At 36.2% G+C, this 26220-nt stretch overlaps 1 protein-coding gene across 1 annotated transcript in view; it reads left to right on the top strand.

Annotated features, from left to right (window-relative positions):
* scfd2 (sec1 family domain containing 2) overlaps nt 1–26220 on the top strand; it is a 133204-nt gene that overhangs the window by 92302 nt on the left and 14682 nt on the right. Inside the window, exon 6 of the mRNA XM_084091061.1 lies at nt 20535–20680. Coding sequence (XP_083947187.1) covers nt 20535–20680 — 146 coding nt within the window. The remainder of the gene's footprint in view (nt 1–20534; nt 20681–26220) is intronic.

Raw genomic sequence — 26220 nt, 5'->3', positions numbered from 1 at the left:
AACAAATACAATTTTAGTCACTGTTTCACACAATGCTACTGTATGAATTCTTAAAACTGATATATAGCACACACATCATATGGATACTTTTATGATGCATTTGTGGCATTATATACAAACAGCACACAGCTACATTTGTGTGGGCTTTAATTCAAGTATACTGAACATCTACAGTAGCTACTAGGGCTGGGTAAAAAATATCGATTTCTCGATTTTAACCCTTTCATGCATGAATTATGATATCCTCAGTCAGGATTTTTTTCCTATGTGTTTATATTGCTCTTAGGGCATGAAAAACAAGAATTGATTTTTATTTTATTTTTTTACAAATTTTTCAAAGAGATCTTCAGATGTCCACTTGAGTGGACAGCATGCATTTATGGTTTAAACTGAAGATATACTGTATTAAATAAGACAATAATCAAAAAGATAAAGTATGCGAATTTAACGAACTAATCAATACAATTATATCAAATCATGTGAAAACTATGAAATATATACAAAAAATATAAATGCAAAATATTGCAAAGGCTTCATACAACTTCATACAAGTTGCACTTTGCGTATCTTTGATATCAGAACATGAGGACGTGATTCCATCAGAATTTTCTACAGCCTGTCAAGGTACAACTGTGGAAACCACTCAGATGCTCCCTCCAGTGCACCAGAGTATGGAGATTTACCCTTATTAGCTGATAATTCTGATTATGTTCAAGATAGACATGCACATTTCTATCATAGCCCTCCTCTGAGAAAACCTAACGATACGTTTTTTCAATCTCATCTGAAATGATAAGTGTTTGGGGTAACGCATTACAAGTAACATGCATAACGCATTCAGATTACTTTTTGATCTAACAAGTAATTAACTACAAGTAATGTGCATTACCTAATCAGATTACTTTTTGATGTAACGAGTAAAGAAACGCATTACAAGTAACATGCATTATGTAATCAGATTACTTTGTGATGTTATGAGTAAAGAAACGCATTACAATAACGCATATTACATAATCAGATTACTTTTTGATGTTATGAGTAAGGAAACGCATTACAAGTAACATGCATTATGTAATCAGATTACTTTTTGATGTTATGAGTAAAAAAACGCATTACAATAACGTGCATTACGAAATCAGATTACTTTTTGATCTAACAAATAAAGTAATGCATTACAAGTGTCATACATATGTAATCATATGACTTTTTTCGATGTCAATGAAAATTACTTTCTTATAATACAAATACATTTATTTACAGTAAAAAAAGTCACTGCAGATTAAGTTTTTATGTTTTAAATTTCAAAAACAATATTCACATTATAATTATGAATTGTAGCTGAAATATAGCAGTTGATGCATGACGTCCACTACAGTGGACATGTGATTAATCAGAGTTTTCTCTCAATCTAAAATCAAAACTTGGAAAATTTTACTGTGATATTACTCATTAGATATTGCTTGATGCTGCAATATTTTTTTTACCTACAAGAGTCTCCTAGATTAGAAGGAATGGGTGGATATTCCGGAGCAACTTGGCATGTCTGACTGACCCTTGGCCATCTTGGTTTGGAGTGGGAAAAAATCGAAATACAAAGGCTTGCCACTTGGTTGCAATTTATAGGATGATGCACAAGGGTCCAATGAAGAGGCTGATGTGCAACTTTGCCATAAAAACCCGTGCAAATTCAAGAAAATGCATTTTTAATAGCTGTCCACTGTAGTGACCACTATGCGTGAAAGGGTTAATCGATTCTCATTTTTACGAAACGATATCGATTCTTAAATCCCAAGAATCGATTAGTCATCCTGTTTTCAGTTGATGAATGAATGGAACATTGTTGCGAGCATCCCATCCAATAAATCGCAATAATCTTTGTGCTTTGTTATTATTGATATGAAACAAAGTATCAGATTTCAAATTACGTCCATTTTCTTACGAAATTCAAAAACATAAATACCGTTTTGGCGCTGTGGCGTGAGATCGCTCTGGCCCAGCTCAGCTCAAGAGAAGCAGCAACGCGGAGCGCACATGATCTTCTCTTCCGCCTTAATAACACCAGTTACAGCGCGAAATAAACATGAATGAGCACCTGAAAGTGTGTTAAAAGATAGAGTACAACTTATCGAAGTCCGTATCATGTCACATGGAATCGCTCAGTCAGTGTTTCAACCGTGGAAAGACGTTAGTAAACAATGTCATGTAACGTCACATTTACCTCAGAAAAAAACATGTGACCATAAACTCGTTAGTCAGCTAGAAAAATTAACTCTAGAGAGGAGCATTTTCTTAAATATATGCACCATATTACATATTCATTATCATTTTTAATGTTCTTCAATATTTAATGCATGTTTGAATAAATCTGGAAAGTTTTTTATGACAGCAACCATTTAAATTTACCTGACATCCAAAATAATCGGTATTGAATCGAATCGAATCGAAATCGAATCGAATTGCAAGCTTGTGAATCGAAATCGAATCGAATTGTGAAATTTGTGTCAATACCCAGCCCTAGTAGCTACAGTACACACGTGCAATCGAACAACAAATAATCTGCAGCATTTACTTCAATTACGCTTAAGTCAAGTTGCGTGTGTCTTGTGGCTTCGTCACCAAGCAATTTGTGGCTTTTGCCTAAAGTAAACAGTCCATCTACCCATCCACAGTAGCATCATTACCCAACATAAATGGCTTGTACCTCAAGGACACTAAAAGTGTACACGTGTGCAGTGGAATTGACGCCAGACATTCTTCAGCATTTACCGCAAGGGCACAACATTTCCAGCTACACGTGCCTTGTGGCATCATCACCATCAATTCTTGTTTTTCACAATTCGGAGTCTTTTTTTTCTCAATACACTAAACATTTAGGTACACGTGCACAGTGATATCATTACCAAATTACTAAATGTCAAGCCACCTGTGCCCTGTGGCACCAGCTGCAAGTGCAATAAATGTCTTGCTCTGCTCACAAAATGGAATAAGCAGCAAACAATCCACAGCTTTTTCGTCAAGTGCTCTAAAAATCTAGGTATACGTGCAGTGGAATGAAGAAGACCAGACAGTCTGCTGCATTTATCTCAACACTAGAGATACTGTCCAGCCGCATATATATATGCGGGTGTAGTCTTTTAAAAATGCATTATAATAAACTAAGTGTAATTTAGTGTTGTCAAATATATCAATTTTTTTCGATACTGAAATATCTGAAACGCTTCCAATACTCATTTTCTGCAGAATAGATGCACAATACAAGCTGCGCTTTCTTACTCTCTCATGATCTCTCCAACAGCGATTTGACACACAAACCCGCCTCCCCTCACTCATTCATTTAATTTGCTCTGGATGAATATTGTTGGTGTTACAGGGCTTAAATTTCAGCGTGGGATTGTGCATATTGCACATAATATTACTCATTCCTGCAGATCAAAAGCAAATAATTGTATTAATATTTTTCCTCAGGCTTATTAAGGTGCCTTACCTTTGCTCAGTGAAATTTCACAAGCGAAATCCAGTCATTCCAATAGGAATCCATGTGATCTGGAGTTTCATGTTAGGGCGAAAAGTTCTCATTTGCAGAATCATTTCTCTCATTAGTTATATTTGCCCTTTCACCAGTAGTGCAGAATAATCACAGAGGAATATTCGTTTTTTACTCTTGAAACTACTATGACCCACTTTTTCCTGCATGTCAATTAAGATCATGCCATTTCTGAAAAATATTACATTTATATTCCTCATGGGTCATTCCGTTTTGATGAAAATTAAAGCTGTAAAACTACTTATTTCCTACGATATTTCTTTTATGTCTTGATGAACAAGGAAAGTCAGTGATCAGTGTTGTGATGTTTGTTTTATTGTTAAGATGCAGTTCATAGTCTTAATTCGTGTACTAGATTAGGTACTTTGATATATATTTTTTGAATGTTTTAAAGATGTTTTGGTAATTTTCGTACTTCAACTTAAACTTTGTTGCCAAGTCAACATTTCTAGTTTTAATTATATTTCTTTTTATATAGTTTTAGTTTTTGGTGATAACATTTATACAGTATTTATGCAGTTTTGACAGTTTTATGCATTGCATTGAAGGTAGTTTTGCCAATGTATGCATTTCCTGGAATCAAAACCATGACCTCAGTGTTGCTAGCATCGTCCTCAATTCGAGCTAGTGTTTGGAACTAATCGACATAAATATGGTTTGTGCCTCTTAAATCCTTTACTGATGTCATTGTCTCTGTGTAATGCTCGCACACATACATACACAGCCTACTGCTTGTAAAGGGTAAAGAGTGTCTTAGATGAGGACAGCTAGATAGATTGTGTTAGAGCTCATACTTTATGCTTTAGTCATACGCAGAGTAAAGGGGGCAGAGATGGAAAGGTGTGTGTGTGTGTGTGTGTGTGTGTGTGTGTGTGTGTGTGTGTGTGTGTGTGTGTGTGTGTGTGTGTGTGTGTGTGTGTGTGTGTGTGTGTGTTTGTGTGTGTGTGTGTGTGTGTGTGTGTGTGTGTGTGTGTGTGTGCGTGCGTGAGCTCCATAGCGTGAGCTGCCATAATTGAGGCTTAGTGCTAAAAATACTACATACTAACTTTGCCTCAATCTATACTTCCTATCAAACATGATCACCTTGAAATAATACAACTGCTGAAATCACATATTCACATCGCACGCAACTCTGGAGGAAACAAACCATCTGAAGTCTGGAGAACCTTCAGCCAAGGCAATCTAGCAGCACGTTGGAACCAATTAGACTCTTTGTCTGGTGTGCATTTATGTTTTCAAGACAGAGAGATTGTGTATTATTAGGGTCCAAGAACTGAATGTGTGTAGGCATCTGTTTTGTTAGTTTTCTTATTGTTTTTGGGAGTCTACGCAGTCCATGGAACTCAATGATTATGCAAAATTGTCAGTCTCTAACTTGAACCCTCTAGCGCCAGCATCAGATCAAATTTTGACTTTTTGTCTGTAACATTTGAACCGTTTGGCTTAGAAACATAGTTATTTCATCTGATTCCTTGGCTCTGCCTCATGCCAAACTCAACAAAACGTTTCTATATTAGTCACCATCTTGGAATTTTGACAAAACCTTACTTTTTTAAGCTCATCTCCATAGCTTTCATCAGATCTTCCCTGTTACGATTATGTTTGTGTGCTCATGATCTGTGTCTTGTGTCTGTGTCTTGTGTCTCATGATCCTAGACAATATTAAATCATCTTGGGGTTGTAACATTCCCCAAATTAATATCAGATCATCTTGAGAACCTGCTGGCCAAAAGATATGAATATATTTTTTCATAAGCCAAACAGAAGTAAGGCTGTATCTCAGCAATATATTGGCATACAGTTTATTATACTATATTTATTTACACATTTTATACTACTATTATAAACTTGTTATAGTCTGAATATTTGACCCAAAGTCAGCTTGAAGAGACTCTTTAGATTCCTTGGTCCACACAGAATCCCATAATACCAATTATCCTAAGATCAGCCACATTTCCTGCCTTCCATTTTGTATTTTGTCAAACTGCTGTGTGCTGCTAACACTCTGTATTTAAACAGAAGTAGGTAAGCATGATTGGCTCTGTTGACACTTAGTGCTTACAAAAATGTAATTGACAATACAACACTAACTACAATATTGTATGTGCAGCTTTTTGAAATTCTTTGGAGATTTCGAATCGTAGTTTTAGTTTTAGTCAGATAATCTTGAGTCCCAGCTGGCAAAAAAAAAAAATCCCCACTCCAACCCATTTTCCTGTAACATGCCAAGAAAATTTCTCTGAAAACAACAATCATGCCAATCAAGTAAAGTTGTCTTGTCAACGCTTTGGTTCAGATATTTTCAAGACAGATGTCTCTCAAGTGCATAGCTTTTTGTGCTTGACGAGGTATGTCTGTCTGTTTGACGACACACCAAAGCTAAATTTGTACTTCTGTTGTTGTACCTCTTGACGTTGTCTTGTACAGAGTTCAATGTAGGTCAAGCTTGCGGCCTATAGGGCTTATTGCGATTTGCCCTTAAATTGCTTGCAGCTTTGTTATTTTGAGGTTTTTACTTCAAGATCTTCTTTTATTGCAGGCTCTAGGATGTTTCTGGGTTCCGACTTATTCAGCCCATCTGTGTGTATTTTTCTTATGTAAGACCACTCTGTGGAATGAAATGCTTGTCTTACATCTTGACCCAAATTCACAACAGTAAGACTTCTTCATGTGCGTAAGTGTGTGTATTTAAAGGGATAGTTCACCCAAAAATGAAAATTCTGTCATCATTTACTCACCCTCAAGTTGTTCCAAACCTGTATGAGTTTCTTTGTTCTGCTGAACACAAAGGAAGATATTTGGAAGAATGTTTGTAACCAAACAGACCTCGGTCCCCATTGACTACCATAGTATATTTTTTTCCTACTATGGAAGTCAATGGGGACCGAGATCTGTTTGATTACAAACATTTTTCCAAATATCTTCCTTTGTGTTCAGCAGAACAAAGAAACTCATACAGGTTTGGAACAACTTGAGGGTGAGTAAATGATGACAGAATTTTCATTTTTGGGTGAACTATCCCTTTAAGCTCTATTTTCTATACAGTGTCCATGTATATGGTAAATACGCATACAGACAGGGCTTTGTGATCATGTGCGTATGGATACCTGAACTATATCATTGTCTTGATTTTGTTGTTTAGCTCTCAAGGAAACACTCATAGATGGAAGGCCCTTCTGCTTACTAGTACACATAGGGGTGGACGATATGGCAAAAATATCATATCACGATTTTTTTTTTAGGAAAATCACGATTTTATCACGATTCTTTTTCATGTTGGTTTTACTATTTTGCAAGTGACTGAGTATTACAGCCAAACTAATGTCCCTATTTTAAAAACAAAGCCTTACAAGATAACAAAATATAAAATAAAAAAAGAATGGCAGACATTTAGCCCAAAGTGGTGAAGATAAAAATCTTTGTCATTATTTTCTTTGTTATTAAAAGATAAGAACAAAGACGCACATTACATATACCATATATACAGCATGAAATAAACAGTGCTTTCAAGAAATAAATTAAATGAACAAATATAAAACTAAAACACTACATAGACTTCACTGCATAAATTATACATTCATGCTTATTAAAGTTACTATTAAAGTTATCAGAGCAGTGAGTGATTTTTCTCTTTGTTTTTTGTTGTTTTATTAACATTAATGGGATAGTTCCCCCAAAAATAAAAATATGTCCATCATTTACTCTCTCAAGTTGTTTTAAACTCTCCCAGATACGTTTCTTTCTTCTGTTGAAAATAAAAGTTATTTTGTAGAATGTGGCTAACCAAACAGCCTGGTCCCTAGTGAAAAGATTTTCCTACTATGGAAGTCACTGGAGGCACGGACACGAGAAAACACTTGAATTTGACTTGATTACACGAGACTCGCCAACAGCGGTTACACAAACAAAACTAGACAAGAGACGATGGAAACATGAGGGCTATTTATACACTAAGACTAATGACTAACAGTCTAACAAGACAGTCAACCAATAAGTATGTGACAGACTAATATAAGCAATGCTTATATTTATATATTATAAATATTATATAAAAAATTTTAGGGGGCTCTTTTCATGTTTTTAATCAGGTTAGTTCTTCATTTATGGGATTTGAACAAAAAAGCTGATCCAGTAAATAATCCAGTAATGTACAAATTCATACAGTACATGATCCAACCCTTTGATCTTCATTGCTCCAAATGAAACTTCCTTTCTACGTGACTTGGTATGTCACACACACATACTATATACTTAAGCGATGGGTCACACACCGTAACTCTTGCTCTTCTTCCTCTTTGTTTTTTGTTCTCTCTCTCACTTATTCTCTCTCACTTATTTTCTCTCATCCAGCCATGATTTAAAAGGATTATTATGAGTCTTGCATCAGGGCCAAGCGGTTATGGTTTAAAGGATTAGAGTAGCAGAAGTAAAGAGGGTTGAAGTGTTCCTGCCGGAATTCTCCTGTTTCCTGGATAACAGTTTAGCTTCAGCGATCAACACCAATTTCCTGCCTTTATCCTTTGTTCTGAATCTTGAGACTTTTCATATACATATATATATTCAAAGGTGAGCTTAGGTCATGACCTTGTCCTACAATCTCACTCAACACTGGCGTCTGTGTCTTAAGGATTTTTGATGAGAAGAGGTGACAATGCAAAGCATATAAACAGCTTTATATATATATACAGTATTTATAAAGCTGTGCATATGTTGATGCTTTTATGTTTCACGTGCTGTCAGTACGTACATATGTGCGTTTCATTGTATATCCAATAATGTGTAAAAAGTTATATAAAAATATACAAACATATAAAATTGTTTCATTGTCTCTGTCTCAACTGGTGTTGTGGCCTTGAGAGACCTGGCTTGTTTTGTTCTAGGCTTGAGTCTTGATAATCTTTAGCTGTGTGTTCTTGACTATAACAAGGTGGATTGCATGTGCAGATAAGGTCAGTCTAGTTGGAACCATGGGTGCCAAGCAGGCTGTGATTCATTTTCCATTTAGCCATTTGGGTGATTGAAAAGATGCTGGTGTGACCACAGTCACCTGGAGCTGAACCCATTGACGACAATACAGATGATTGTGGACCAACAGAGGATGTCAAGAATGTTAATCTTTCCCAGGCTCAATATCCCAGTTTTTCACAACCTTCACTTGGTTCATCCATCTTTCAATGGAAAGTAATATGTGTCTGCAAGTTGCCCAGGTGACATTGTTAGTGACACCACAGTTTCTTGTCATCACACCTCTCCAGCACTGCCTTCCAATAAGCAATTCAGAGCCGGGTAAAAACAGTTTTTTTGTTTTGTTTTTATTGTACAGAAGCACTATCACACTGTTGAACTCAGGTATTCAACACTTTCAAGTTTAATTTCCATATTTATATGGCAGCGAGTTTGTGTTTACTGGTTGGAATTTTGCTTTGACTTTCTGCAGGTTACTTCGATACAGCAGTAGGTGGTGACAAGTGACTATCGTTATGAGTCATTGATTTGATTCAATTCATTCAAGCAGATTGATTCATTCAGGAACAAAAACGTCACTGTTGGTGCGTCCCAATTCGCATACTATCTGTCCTAAATAGCATTCGAAAATAGAATTAGTACATCCCAAATCGTAGTATGTTGAAATGAGTGTTCCAAAGATACCCGGATGGTGTACTATTTTCCGGTCAGAATCCGAAGTGCAGATCGATGCACACTCTAACGGCTAATATTGCCCACAACCCATCGCGCGTTGGACGAGGATTCGGTTAGAACTAGAAAACACGAGTGAAAAGTGTTTAAAAAAAAAAACTACAGACATGGAGGACGCGCGAGTCTGGCGGTTATGTAGAGAGGTTTAGATAAAGGGGTTTGAGTGATTAATTATCAGTATCTAACCTGACGAAAATGTATTTATTCAATGTTGTCTACATTATATTGCATCTGCAGATGCATTGTGAACTTTTTTAAAGATACGTTTAGCCATTAACTTTTAAATGCATCATTATATTCATATTGCAAGCACATGAGGAGAGTCTCCGCATGAAAGACCCACGACTGGCAGATAAACGTGCAAATACATTTCTCTCCGAAACGGTAGGAAATTAAATCAGATTGAATGGAGGATTTTAACTGTGACAAGATGATTGACAGGGCAGTTTGCGGTGACAGGATGCACACGACAGATCTGTCCATTAAGTAGTATGTCCCAAAGCTTGCCTATTCTTTTGCTACACACTCAAAAGTATGTACTTTTTCTTCACAAAAAGAGTACATACGTTTAGGGCGTAGTATAAGTAGGCGAACTGGGACGCAGCATGTGTGAGTTGAGTCATTGAATCATTCACTCAACCCATTCGTTCAAAAACATTGATTCATTCAGAAGCAGAACATTACTACTGTGTGTTGCTTGGAGAAGCACAATGGTTCTGTTTTGATTACTTTGAAACTATTACACGAAATTACTGGCTATATTGTGTCTAAAAGGTAAGTTAGTCGATAGTAACATCTGGTTTATTGAAATGTAAAATATAATAAATCGCAATCGCTGGTCTGAATTTCAGCATGTAATTACCTGCATCTCTCAGCCTGCTTGTTACATTTACTCCAGCCAATGTGTAATAAGCCAAAACATCCATACACTACACCTCCTCAACCATATTTACTCTTATTTACATTACCTTCATATTACCTCATATCCTCTGTTAATTATATGTTTTGTTTACTGTGACTTTGGGACTCGCCAAATCATTTTACTCAGTTATTTTGTCAATAAACTATTTTTTATTGTAATTTTAAAATTTCTCCAAGGCTTGAGATTTGGTCCTGCTTTCCACTTCTAGAACTCCTCCAGGGAGAAACTGTGGACAAACCTTCCTAAAACAGAAGAGAAACTTTGGAAAAATCTCCCTAAAACAGGACCCTTGGTGGTGGTAAAGTGTAAAGTTTGGAATGTTAGAATATTGTTTGGCGCTTTTGGAATGCCGAATGTGAGCCAGCACTGCTGTTGATTATTTGGAGGTGTTGAAGACTTCTTAAACTGCTGACAGAGCTGGTTGAATAATGTAAGGTTGCTGCCAACCTTATGGAATGTCGATGGCATTACTCTGGATATCTCTCTCAAAGAGTAATGAGTGTTTTCTCAGGACATGATGCAGGAGGATCTCTCTGAAGAGCACTTAGTAATTATTAGTGTGATGAGGAATTTTTGCAGTTTTTAAAAAGTTAAGTGTCACTTTGCATAGAGGCTAGATGCCTCTATCCTTATTTTCACCTTCACAAAATCTCTCTCAATCCCTTCACTTTTGTCTGTTTCTCTTTGTCCCTCACACACGATTTCTACAGCAATTTATTCTTTGTTAAACTCTTAAACACACAAATGATGTGTATCTGAATATAATTACTGAGATATATAATGTTCTGGTATAGATTAGAGCTGCAAGAATGCTGCGCTGAGTGAATGGAAGTAAGACTCAGCATCGGTCTGTCGTTAGAATGGGAATGTGTGGCATTTTTCTGTCATTTAAACAATTGCCTGAGCCAGGCTTAGGTTAGTCTTGTGTTTTCCGTTGGATCTTGATAAGGGGATTAGCAAAGAAATGTGGAATTTTTGCTTAAGATTTTAAACATTTTAATCTCTCATATCTTTAATTCTCATTGCTATGGCTTTCGACGGGTTATAGACTTTACTGAACTAAGTATTAAGGATTCCTAACCTCTGTCACTAACAAAAAAAAAATATATAGGATATACCATGGTAATCTTTAAAGTAGCCTACATTGGAGCACCATTTAAATACCCATTGTAAATAAATATGGTAATAATTTAGTACTTTGGTAGATATCAAAGTACCATTATCATCTGATACTGCAGTTTTTCCTGCACCGCATAATCTTCAAACCTCAAACCACGTAAAAATCTTCAACATGGACAAAAAAGAAATCATATTTTATCTAAGTGACTCGCTTGAGCTGGCTCTTGTACTGGAATAAAAACATACAGCATGAATAGCCTGTTTCCCAAACACATGATTCTTAACTGGTTCTTCTGGTGAATGACTCTTGTGAGCCAGTTCTTTTAATGAATAGTTCAAAAAGACAGGTTACTGGTTTGAATCAATCTGACGAATCCTTCACTGAATATAAGTCATAATATAACTTACTTATCAAAGAGTGTTAACCCTAACATACTGTCATTCAGCTCCACAGCATTCTTACCCTCTTTCACTTTCTTACAATGCTGTGTTTGAATTCAAATAGCATATGTAGCAGCATTCCCAGGTCTAAACCAGAATTCCATTACGGATTAACATTATACAGAGATGTTCTTCTTTTATTCCCAGGCCAAGAAGGCAGCACTTTGATTCACAGACTCAATGCATGAATGCACACATGCATATCCTCCTCTTCATCACCTTTTTAGTCTGTTACTAAAATAAGCATCGGTATTAATAGTACCAGAGACTGAATTCCTCTGAAAGAGGCTTGAGACTGAAGCTGGTGTGACTTTGTGAGGAGGGAAAGAAGACAGGGCTGGAGAAAAGGAAGTTTATAAAGGTTTCTACATTCCTTTGAGGATGGAGCCATTTTTAGTTGTCAGGGAGATGACTCTGTTTATTACAGTTTAGACTAGACTTTATTGCATTCATGAGATCGTCTGTGGGGGGAATGAAGTAAAGGAATGTTCTTTTGTTCTGTCAGACTCTTTCCACCTGTATTGATTCAGGTTTATGATTCACTATTGTTCTATTTAAATAGACAGCTCATAACAATAAATGAACATACATGTAGGTACAAAATATATATCAGGCTATTTAGTATTTTTAACTTATTTAAATACAGAAAATAGTTTAGATAAAGTATATAAAGAAATATAGAAAATAATAGAAAATGACAATGTAAAGAAAAGAATTAATATTCATATTAAAGTAAAAAGTCATGTATTCACATGTTCATTACTGATAAGGAGGCCATCTTTCCATCCTCCAGAATGATTTTTATTTTATCTGTTAGTGTGGAAATTATGAAAGCCTTTTTTGGGGGGAATGGTGGTGTTTTGTTATGTTTTGCATTTTAGGAGATTATTCACAGAATCCTTCAATATTTAGTTAATATTTAATATTTCAATATTGCATCGGGTCGAGAAATGGTTTCGTTTTTTCAAATAATACTTTTACTAATTTCTTGAATAGGCCTACCTTCATTACAAGTGAGGCCAAGGAACTGGTCTATAATCTGTCAAGCCTTTGGGACTATTATTTTTTTGCTACTGGGATAAAATAGACATGTTTCCTAAGTTTTGGTACATACTGAACCTCAAGAGACCAATTAAAAATATAAGTAAAAATTGGACCCAGTTGCTTTCCACACTGTTTTAGCACCCTACCACTTATTCCATCAGGACCAGAAACCACTTTTATCTTACACTGTTTAAAAAGTTTAACTGCACATTCCACATTAAAAGAAACAGGTTGGCTTTCATCTTGAGGAGAGTTATATAACTCCTTATATAATTCCTTATGCTACCATTCTGCTCTTCAAATAGCATACAACTAACAGCAAGAACACTAATTCATAACGATTACTTTCACTCTTTTTCTACATCTATTATTTATGTCAGTCATTAATTAAGACTATCCCATACTGAGCCCATACAATTTGTTCTTAATTTAGACTCCACTTTATCCTTAACTTCTTTTTGCCTTCTTAAATTCAAGTCTAATCAATTTCTGTACATTTTTAACTTCCCCTCGTTGAAAGGCAGTTAAGATTCCTGCTCACCCATGGCTTACGGTTTGGATATATCTTGAGAACTTTTTCAGGAATTACAGAGTCAACACAATAAGTTACCCAGGAACTAACCACATCATTAAGCTCATCAATATCAACAGATTAATCCATAAACACATTCCATATGGTGCAATCAAACGTTTGTTTGAACGTTTCCCCTCTTCAGTTCAGTACTATAACATGGAATAAGATGAATACAATTGTGATCTGACAAACTCAATGGAGGTAGGGTAGCTTTGTGTGCTCCCTTACATTTACATTTACATTTAATCATTTAGCAGACGCTTTTATCCAAAGCGACTTACAAATGAGGAGAGGAATAGAAGTTGTTAAACTAATAATAGGACAACAATATGTAAGTGCTATGCCCCTTCCCAATTTAGTCTAACACAGTATATATATAGAAGAGAAAAGAAAGTGTTGTTAATGGATCAAGTGTTGCTTGAAAAAGATGTATTCCCTTAATAGAGCCATAACATCAGTCCAAAGTTATTTTTGTGCCTAGTTTGACACGTGACATACCCATTAGGGTGGTCCTTATCAAGTCCTTTTTTTTTTTTTTTTTGCTAAATGTTAGTGTCTTAACCTCTTAAACAGTTCCTTTTAACTTCAAAATTAGAAATATGCAAAAATGTTGACAAAAAAAATGATATTTAGAGGTAGCTCAATCATGTGGAAGATTGCCTATGTTAAGCTGTGTGGCGTTATTGTGATATGCAAGTAATATTAAAAGTTGCTGCAAATGAACTACATTTTATTGAAATCAGAGCAACACTGACATGACAACAATGACAACAATCTCAAAAAAAGCACAAAGTTTTCAACAATCCCTGATTTCTGATGCTCAGCAGCCAGTGTTGACTTTTTGCAGTCTGGATAGATCCGTCGGTGATCTTCCACCACATGAAGGAGAAACTGCAATTGTTCTTCAGAGTGTGTGAGATAGCCATTGTATTCTTGAATCAGAGCCACTCCTCTCTCGGCGTGATCATTGACTACTTTCATTGCATGGTTGCCTGTGCCTCCTGATAATCTGCTTGATTCGGCCAAAGTTCCGGGTCTTTTTTAAGGAACGTAATGTAATTTTTTAAACCAAAAAATGTGCTCTAAACCCAAACAATAACCAGGTGATCATCAATAGAAATATGTATTGATTCCACCAGGAAAGGTAAGTCTGCTAAACCGGGTCATGGATGGATTAATTTGGATTTAGTTTCTACAATAAGTAAACTGAGATATGTATCTAAAATACATATTTAGGAATATATGGTGCATTAGATGCTTTTATGGAGATTTTTTGGGAATTTTACTAGCCAGGTACAATACCAATTCAAATGATCTGTTTTTACGAAAATCATCAAAATCTCAGAAAGTTTAAAGCTATTGAGCTACCAGTAATTATTATGTTACTGCCATAAAAATTGGCATGCTTTATTTTCTTATATAAAGGAACAATTTGAAGGGTTAAGAGCATGACAATTGGAGACTTTAAAAATAAGGACCACCCTAATACCCATGCATAGATTTTTTCCAATACAGTTATTTAAATCACCCATGATAAAAATCGGAGCATCCGGGGATAATAACTGGTATTTCATAAAACTCTTCTCGATATGCTCCGTATCCGACTTCACATTCGCCTTTGGATGAATATACACTGCTGCCACAAATATTTGAGGAAACTCTCTGGGCAAATCATGTGGACGGAGGGATACCGTGAGCATCTCTATGTCCTTGGTGCATAAATACTCTCTCACAACAACAGTCTTGCACCAGCGCTCGTTCACATATAAACATACTCCACCGCCTTGCGTCTTGCCAGTTATCTCAGTCGCAGTCAGTTTGAAATGGGCCACAAAATCCATTAATTAACAACTCTTTATCAGAGTCCAATTTCAAACCAAGTCTCCGAGATTGCAAGCAAACAGCTGTCTCTAAATTCGCATGTGTGTGAAGTTCCTCAATCTTATTGCATAAGGACCGAGCGTTTGCTAAAATAATTGACAGAAGCATTATGTGAGGCAACAGTCTCTTTCTCATTCTTTCACGTACCCCACCTCTTCTCCCTTCTTCATTGTTTTAGTTTCAGTGTTGTCATGGTTGCCACAAATGATTTCGCACTCTGTTTTATTCAATGATTTTTCCCCCTTAAAAAAGCAAACTCCATTGAGCACATCTCTGTATACAATTTTTCTGTAGAGTTAGTTCTGCGTAGGTGACTTTTGTCTCATTAGATCACATTAGGACTGACTATGCTTGTTTCAGTCACATGCACATCCATGCACCTTTTGTTCTATTCTGTGTCTTGTATCTTTCTAATGAACTGTCCTCTCTCTGAGGATCATGTACCCTGTTGTTTGGTTAAAGCAGGCGGACACGCTCGAGAAGATCTAGGGTGTGTGTTTGGGTGTTTATGAAGTTAATCTTCTGCTCTTCTCTTTGGTAGAGATCAGTATACAAACATTGGAGGTTGTTACCATAGACTGTAAAAAAAAATATGGACGAAGTGTCCGTGACGTCACCCGTAGGTTTCTGAAGACCGTTTTTGAAGCCTAAAGTGGGTGTGGCAGACCGTCGCCATCTTGGTAGCGCGTCACTCCCGAATTTATTTATTTTTACAGTCAGACAATTAGCTGAGGTAACGTGACGGCTAACAAACAGCAGACAAACGGCTAATGATGACTAATGACCACAGCAGCAGGAATCCACCTGTCACTCAAAAGTGGACACCCTTAATTATGCAGAAATTTAAGGCTTAATATAATTTAAACGGATGAGTTATAAAAAAATTCACCCCCCTCACAGTTGTCATGAAGGGCAAAATTAGCTGTATAGACCAAAGTGTTGTTTTGGTCTGCTGTTTTTTTCTGCTGTAAAGTTGGGCATTTTAACATGGGGGAGATTCAGATTTTACTCACTTTTGCAGCCAGCCTCAAGCGGCCAGTTGATGAATTGCCGTTTAATTCTCTTCCGTGTTGGTTTCAAGAGAGAGACAGGGAGGTTGCCGCTTGGTTGTTACGCACACACATCTGTATTTCAAAGGGAAGGGTTTGCGTGAGAGGAGAATGTGGGGGATATGCACACGTGTATGTGTGTGACTCCCATCTGTTCTCACACCAGCACCTGGCTGTGGCTCAGGATCTGGTGTTGTGATCACCATTACCATCTAAACCGCAGCCAACACCCTCTTGCACTGCCACGCTGTTTCTCTTGGCATGCAGTCAAATGACTGTCTGTGGCTACATGAAAACACACGCACATATTACATCTGCTGCAGATCTCTTGCAGTTTCTTAGTCAGGGTCAACTGTTGATGGAACAATGTGACTGTATGGCAATACATTTGCATTATGTCTCATTTGTGATTACAGTGTGACTTCATTTCTCCTGATCTGATCTGACTTTCTTTTATTTAATTAATTATTTATTAATTTGCTTTGAGGTGGAAACAAGCTTATGTGAGAAGGTTAAAATATTTCAGTGAATTGGCTGAAACTAACACTCCATCATTTCAATACAATTGAACAGTTCACTGTTGTTCCTGTATGGAAGTAAAATAATGACAAATGTCTTTAAAAAAAAAAAAAGCATGTTGAATTGCAATGATTGAAAAAAACATGCATTTCATTACCAGTGCTTGCATTTGAATGCATTGTATTTTCAGGGCTAGCATTTTGGGGGGCTGAAATTCAGCATTGTTGTATATTTAAGCTGTGAATATTTCAAGTGAAAACATTTCACCCACAATTTCATGAATAAAAATTCAATAATCCATATTCACCTTTCAGACTTCCCAAATATTCAGACTGTTCAAAAATACCATCATATTCAACAGGCATAGGTCCGTTTTATATCGCTTTACAAATTCACTTCCACAAATTCAGTGGTTCAAATTCAACAGATCCAGGAACTGCAGGAATAGCAGTAGAGTACCGATGTATAATATCCATCTACTGTTAGTCTCCTAACCAGCATTTGGTGCAAGCGGTGTTCACAAAGACCATATCAAAAGGTAGAGAGAGTCATTCATTCACTGATTCACAGAAATGGAGCAAACGGTAAGTATTATTATAATCAGGGCCAGTGTATATGTGGAAAAAGCTGGGTTTATTAGGAATGCACCAATATGAAAATTTTGGCTGATACCGAAAACCAATAATTCTTTATATTCTTTATATAACGCGATAACCAATATATTGGCCGATAAATCCAAATCCAAATTTTTATATAATTTTTTGAGAGCCTGATTACAAAAACAGGCTTTTAAAGGCTCACCATTAAAGCCACGTCTTAAGGAACATAAATTCTACATAAACCAAATATATACAGTACAGTAGCCTATAGTCAACCAGTGTAAGATTCCTTAACTTTTAACATTAATTTTACACTCCCATGGCCAACTTTATAAAATCTATTGCATCACAAAGAAATAAAATGTTGCCCAAATAATGCAAGCAAGTCATTGGACTACATTACTTTGTGTATCAATACAAATATATATTTTTTTCAATTAGTGCAATTCAACATGCTTTTCTGTTTAAAAGACATTTGTCATTATTTTACTTCCGTATCTAACATCAAATACTCAGCACTAAAAAATGTTTTAACAATTTCAGAAAGACTAAATTATGACTGGTTTTGGCTCAAAAACATTAATAAGAGGCTGAGACCTTATAGGGGAAAATTAAATAATGGTGAATTGTATGAAATGAATGACCCCTTTGACAGATTCTCCCATTTTTATGAAATGGTTTATAGCTGCACATTGTGCACAATCAAGTAAACTCTCACTAAAGTACACTTATTTTGGCTACTAGTTGTTTTACCTCCCTAGATGCCTTGATTTTCTTCAGGCATGTTATATTTACCATGCCTTTCCATCTTCTGGAAAACAAACATTCACATCCGAATCTGCCTGCATTACTATATCCTTATCTCCCACTGCTGTCAAGAGCAACAGAGCAAGAGAAAAGACCAGAGACAGAAGAGGCTAAATAACACGCATTTGAAAAAAAGAAAATGCAATAAAAAACTCAAACCAAACAGCCAGCAGGCTAAATATGAAACCAGTTATATTTGGGCTGACAGTAAGGATGATCATAACACACAGTGAGACTCATCCACTCACTCCCTTTTCTTTGGGGTATGTTTTGATATCAAGCTTTAAATCAGAATTTCTAGAACCATCTAGAATGAAAAAGCGTCAGTCAGGGGCTTTCTGGACCAAGAAAGCCAGCTCTGGGCGGTTTAAACAGCGGCCATCCAGGCAGAGTTAAAATGTTTCTCCTTATAAATATTTATACCGGATGCAGATTATAGCTTTAGTTTTTTTAGTTTTTTTTTTTTTTTAGGTTTTTTCTTTTTTTTGTAGAGTTAGTTATATAACTGCAAACACACACACACACACTGCAGGCACAAAGGGTTCACAAAGCAGTATTTTACTTAGGAAGAGCATTCATCCACCCTAAGAAAGTCCTTATGTCCTATATGTCTTTCTGCAGTGACACGTTTACAATAAACATACTGCAATGCTCCAGTGAGTGTATGCAGACCAGGCCATGATTCCTGCAGTCACTGAAGCCTAAATTGATAGTTGGTGCGAGTCTCAGAAATCAGTGTATAACCACTGTGCATTTATAGATTGTTTTCATCATTGATAATAATAAGAAATGTTTCTTAAGCACCAAATCAGCATATTTGAATGATTTCTGAAGACTGGTGTAATGGCTGCTGAAAATTCAGTTTTGCCATCACAGGGATAAATTACATTTTAAAATATATTAAAAAAGGGAAAGTTATTTTAAATTGTAATATTTCACAATATTACAGTTTGTACTGTGTTTTTGATCAAATAAATGCAGCCTTGGTGAGCACAAGAGACATTCCTAACTGATTATAAATTAAAAAAACATTACAAAAGGTTAAAACTTATTTATAAAACCATTTACAATGTTTTTTTGTTTGTTTTATAGGTATTTGTTTTATAATTAATTTCACTTGGGTTTTTTAACGGTTATATGACATACAAAATTCTGCTTGGTTTTGCAAGCTAAGATACTGCACAGGATTTTTCTTTGGGTTTTTGTTTTACTCAAAAGTGCAGTCACGGTTATACTTTTTATCTGTTTTTTTGTGTTCACTAAAAAAATAACCCCCCTGCCTGTATCATGTGAAGCAATTGAGCTGTGATTTTTTTTTTGGATATTCATCAATGGTAGAAATCAGTTGCTTGTTCTTAATCTACCATCAATATGAGTCTTACATAAGTGTACTGCTCCGCTCTAGCCATGCGTCTGCGGGTTTGGCAAGGCCAGAGTGGTTTAACTGTCCGAGCAGAATGTCTTATTGCTCAGGTGCAAGATTGTTTAGATCTGGTTGAAGGATGGACGGCTCTCTCATTACCCAACACTTGCATTCCACAGCTGACGCAGGATGATGTGCCAGCTTCACCCACCCATGTTGCTATCCCATCCTCCATTTGTCTTCTCTGAGTCTCTCTTTGCTTTCAGCACCATCAGTGCTGCTGGAATGACAACAAAGTTTGTTTTTGTCAAGTACAAAAACTTTTGCTTCCCCCCCAATTGAAACTGATACATTCTCTCTCTCTCTCTCTCTCTCTTTCAGAGTCTCTCACTCTCTCATTCCCCAGCGTCTGAGTTTAGTGAGTGCACATTCAAATTTTGATTAACTCTGTTGCCTTCCATTGAAAAGAGCTTTTGTCCTCTGATTCTCGTAACTTGTACAGCCCACATCCTAACAAAATTGTATATGATATATTCTATCAATATATTTATTTATATATATTATAGAATTTATAAAATGTATAAAAAAAATCTTGCTACATGGCTTAAACATTTGCCAACAATGTGAAAATTTTTGTGCGTATACATCCTTAAATGTATACATTTAAATATAACTTATTCCTCTGATGGCAAAGCTGAATTTTCAGTATCATTACTCAAGTCTTCAGTGTCACATGATCCTTCTGGTTCCAATCATTCTAATATGCTGATTTGCTGCATAAGAAAAACATTCTTATTATTATCAGTGTTGAAAACAGTTGTGCTGCTTATAATTTTTGTGGAAACTGTGATGCCTTTTTATCAGGATTCTTTGATGAATAGAAAGTTCAATAGAGTGAATGAGAGAGCCAGAAAGATTTGTTACATGAAAATTCATGTAGTGTTCAGACTCTCTCCTCTGTGTTTGTGTATGTAGGAGTCTCCAGCCCTGAAAAGATGACAGTGGAGCGCGCTCACTCTGCCCTGGAGAACATGTTTGAGACCCTGAGGGGAGTGAGTCATGCCCGAGACCACATGAAGCAGTTCAGTTCTGTGTACACTCCCAGTGATGGGACACACCAGGTCAGTGAACCTTCACTGTAAAAAAGTGATCAGTTGACTTAACTTAAAAAAGTGCCACATATTAACGTTCAGCTGGCCTCCCTAAAGCATAAATATGAAAAAACTTGACCCAAACAAGACTCTTGTAGCTTCTCTGATATCCACTTTGTCTTCATTTTTGTTCAGTGTCTCGAAATCGTAAAAATATTTGTATTGAGGGTCCAAAAATCTACTTGCCTGCAAGCCCCAAATAAGAGTATAGTTGATGGTATCAAAATGATGGTAAGAATTCAAATGAAATAAGTTCTACTAAAGAAAGCTTCTGTCGCTATTTGCACATCTGCTAAATTTTACCTCCATGGAAAAAGTTGCCAGAATGCTGATTTTTTTTTTTCCCAGAAGTCCATGTGGCAACATATAGCCTATGTGGAATTCTGCTCATATTCACAAAATATGAAGAACAACATCATAAATCTTCAAGTTTTTGTTATTTTATTGCAAAACATGGTAAAACAGTTCAAAGTGTCAGTTCAAACATTGCATTTTGGACCCTGTGCGTATACATGAGCAGAATACCTCTGCGATTCATACAGATATGATAATAATTATACTCTGTTCCGTTTCTTCATAAATTTCATCTCATCCTCTGAGATCACTGTATTCTATGAGGCGCCACGTAGGATTTAAATCAAACTTCGCTTATCAATACATACATAACACACGTATACTATTGGATGTTCAAAATACATATATGAAATACACGTGCGCACTAATATGAAATCCATACCAATACATATTATGTTAGTAATGAATGCATATACACTTGGGAATAACTTGCATATACATATAAACTTGATGCACGCATACACCTATAAATACTCGCATATACATATAAACTTCCATGCATATACACCTATAAACACTCGCACATACATGTAAACTTTCATGCATATACACCTATAAACACTCGCACATACATGTAAACTTCCATGCATATACACCTATAAACACTCGCACATACATGTAAACTTTCATGCATATACACCTATAAACACTCGCACATACATGTAAACTTTCATGCATATACACCTATAAACACTCGCACATACATGTAAACTTCCATGCATGTACACTGAAATGCCTTCCGTTTGCACTGAAATGCCTTCCGTTTGCACTGAAAAGTTCACGCACATCCACATATGAAATCACTTGCATATACATATATACACAACTAAAGCACACATCCACGTTTTATTTTGTATGTATGCACGAGTGTTTTATGGATGTGTATGCGTGCAGCGAGTGTATATGTATGTGCGAGTGTTTATAGGTGTATATGCATGAAAGTTTACATGTATGTGCGAGTGTTTATAGGTGTATATGCATGGAAGTTTATATGTATATGCGAGTATTTATAGGTGTGTGTGTGTGCATCAAGTTTATATGTACATGCAAGTTATTCCCAAGTGTATATGCATTCATTACTATCATAATATGTATTGGTATGGATTTCATATTAGTGTGCACGTGTATTTCATATATGTATTTTGAACATCCAATAGTATACATGTATATGCGAGTAATTTATAGGTGTATATGCACGTGTGTTATGTATGTATTGATAAGCGAAGTTTGATTTAAATCCTACATGGCGCCTCATAGTATTCATGCAGAACCTGCTACAGACTGTGTGTGACTGGAAGCCAGAGTGCGTCACAAGCTTTTAACTATACTGTATGACAGAACTGAACATCCACTCTTGTACCTTTGAGAGTGTTTCATGTGCTCTTGTGTTCATTTGTGTGGCAGACAGTGAAAGAGAGAGAGTCAGACTGAGGGACAGAGGTGTAAAGAGCTGATTATATAACACACTAATGTTTTATTTCCTAACCAGGAAGCACTTGTGTTAAAGTCATTCAGAGATGTTCTCTGTTCAGTATTTTTTAGCAGTTTTATTCATGTGTGTTGGGGGGATAATTAGCTAAAAGTAATGATGCAGGGAACTCAATGCAGTTTTTGTAAAGTAGCACACAATGTCCTCTTAACTTGACAGCAGCTCAAATGTTTTAAAAATAGTGTAGCTTTTTCTGTGACAAGCTTTTTCCTTCAGGATGCGGTGTATCACATTGTATGTTTTTATTTATTTATATCTGACTTTGTTCTAGTTAGCTTCTATTGGTTAGTAGTTTGTAGTGTAGCTAACTACTTTTCAAGAAAGTACGGTTGTTTAACTTGTTGTCACTAACTGTTTTAAAATATTACTAGCTTGGAATATGGCATTTTCAAAGTAAATTCCCCAACACCTGTTGTTTATAGATGTTTAATTTAATTGCATTTTAATCAGTCACAATACTGTCTTTAAATAGCCTTAATCATATTGGTCATGGTGATCTGTGGAGTTTAATCCACTGTGTTCCTCCAGTTGTTTTTCACAGATGGAGTGTCATGAAACTGTAAGCGAGCCCTCGCATGAAAAACACTGCATTCATGATGGGGATTCGATAGCACATCCTTATTTATCACCAGTAGTCTGCATCTCATTTTTTCTTCTTGTTTGTTTTTTTTGTGATACAAGAACATTTTGTCCTAAATGTAATATTTTGCCACCGAAACTCAATCTTTTGTTTTGTTATCTCACTTTTGCTCTGGAAATGCTTCAGCAAGCCACACTGCTCTGCCAGAATGAGATCTCAGGAGAAACACCATTAGGAAGTAAAGCTATTTGCCAGGCTGTAAGCCTCAGATTACTTCTGTAGATATGCTTTGAACCAAAGTAAACAATAAGGATGTAAAGCCAACGGTGGAAAATGCTGTTGACACTGGAAAAATGTGGCACAGAAAAAAAATTGCTAAAATGGGACACAGAAAATATGTGCTAAGTGCTGGCAGAGAAATGTCAAAGCTTTTTGGTCACCCTTTAAACCTGTCTGTGTGTATATTCATTGTTGGTTTTTATATAGTTGTTATGGTTTCTCATTTATTTGAAATAGAAATATTTACTAAAATTATAAATCTTTACTGTCACTTTTGATAAATGTAATGCATCTTTGCCAGTTAAAAGTATTAATTTCTTTGAAAAAATCATATTAGCCCAAGACTTGTTAATTATAGTGTAAATTAATAATGAAATGACCCAAAACAACATGTAAAGTTATGTTTAAATATAAAGAAAAAAAAGATCTCAACTGTTCCCATTCTAGGTCAGGAATATTTTGATGGAACATTTGCGTGAAAGTAAAGAAAGTAGTCAGACAAGCTTTGTGTCTCTTCATTGGAGGTCAGATTTCTGTGTCTGACACATCAGCTGTAAATAACTCGCGTTGCGTACTTAAGACAACACGTACTTATACACAGACTTGGCAGTGATACACACACACACAAAGACATACTTCAACAGTAAAACTCAGACATCTATTTGGGAATATTTTCAGCAATACACATGTATTCTGTGCCTGAGGTTTTAGATGCTAAACAGATTAATTATGTCAGAGAGGTTTGGTACATAGTGTGACTTTGGCGAGACTCACAGTCCAGGAATGTTCCTTGCAAATAAATTCTGTCATCGGAACTTATTTACACACTCTGTGTGTGTGTGTGTGTGTGTGTGTGTGTGTGTGTGTGTGTGTGTGTGTGTGTGTGTGTGTGTGTGTGTGTGTGTGTGTGTGTGTGTGTGTGTGTGTGTGTGTGTGTGTGTGTGTGTGTGTGTGTGTGTGTGTGTGTGTGTGTGTGTGTGTGTGTGTGGTTTTTCATTTTCATAAATCTACTTTCTATCTAAAAGCTAATCTCTATGTGACAACCAATCACTAGATATTGTGTCTAATTTGATTGTTTTCAGCTCTGTTTAAATCCATTCCACTGAATCCTGCAGATATTTTCCCCCATAATCAATGCAGAAAATGCACACCCACACATAAAACATGCACTGTCACTCAGTTGAAGAATAATAAGCCTTTTATACTGATTTTGTGTCGTCTTTTTTAGCACACTAGTTTAGCATGCGGAGTAATCTTTCATCTGCTTTATTTTTGTGGTATGATCTAATTGTGGCTGCATGTCGTTAACAGTCTATTTTTATCAAAGCAATGGGTGCATGTTAGTCTTGGAGACTCACACTTTTTGTGACAAAAATCAGTGAATGAAACATCTTGACTTATCTCATGCTCTTTTGATTTGCAATGCAGCATTTACATGAGATTTGGTGATTTAATTCTGAATTACAGTTATATTTTGACTCTTATTTGGTAGCAAGTTTACTAAAATATCTTGCTTTGTTTTGCTGTCATTTTCATACACCAGTAACGCAAGGCTTGTTTATCAAATACACGTTTACTTTGTTTTTTAAGAGATTTAAGTCACTATGAAATCAAAATTGACAATTCTTATTTTTTTTTTATTGAATATTTCAGTATTTATTATTCACAAGTTCACACTTACAAATAATCAGAGAGTAAAAGAGCATGCATATTTAGCATGCTGTACGAGGAGCGTGCTCCAAGCTCGGTATTTTGGTCTGAACCCAGAATACTTATATTATTATTATAATAATAATAATAGGTTTAAATAGTATAATAACATGTTGGCTTCTCGAGCTAACATAATAATCGTTTAATTCGCGCCGTCTATAGGGGAACACTGAAACAAACTATTTTGGTGTAGCGACCGAAAGCGATGCAAAATTCAACCAGGCACCGAAAGCGAGAAGGATTTGAGGCTGGGACCCTGGCTTACCGAGGGCCCGCTACAGCGCCCTGACGCTGGAGGAAGGCCCATTCCTTTGCGGGGAAAAGAGCAGCATTGCCCAAGACACGAGCTTGGGGCTCGACGGCCTTATTGTCCATTTCTCTGTGGCAGAGATGATTGAATTGGCCAGAGTACGGAAAGATACGGAAGGAGATGGCGGATGTCTTGCCGGCGGGGCCTACCCTCGGCGTCTTGGCATGCGGGGACCCGTTTGGTTGGGCTGATGCCCCCAAGATAACGCCAGGGGATCGGCGGAGTGGAAACGCTCCTTAGGTCAGAGGATTGCGACAAAGATTCCTTGAGGACAAAAGATTTTTCATCAGACGGGAAGAGCTTGATTTCTGACATGTTGGGAACTAAGGGGCCAAATGCAGAAAATTGTCGGAAATATATATGTATGTATAATATATATATATATATATATATATATATATATATATATATATATATATATATATATATATATATATATATATATATATATATATATATATATAAAACGTGTTCCTCCCGAACTTTGTTAATAAAACATCATTAAATGATTTATCTGTTCACATCATTCTGTTTTTTAAAATTAATGTGCCCTTGTAATCTTCACTCAAAATAACTTTCCCTCCCTCTTGCAATGACATCTCTTCTCTTTTCTGATGACGTGTTCCCCGGCACAAGGGTGGGAAAACCTGTCACTCACGTGTCACAGCAGTCTCGGCCTTACACGTTTTCTTGTTTGAGAAACCGTTTCACTCTGATATACATCACAATAGGGAAGAACCGATTATTTTAACTTTTGTTTCACGCCGACTTCTTTTATAAATACTTTA

This window comes from Abramis brama (genome assembly GCF_963993115.1).
Source record: "Abramis brama genome assembly, chromosome: 18".
NCBI lineage: Eukaryota > Metazoa > Chordata > Actinopteri > Cypriniformes > Leuciscidae > Abramis > Abramis brama.
This window is presented reverse-complemented; position numbering and strand designations above follow the sequence as displayed.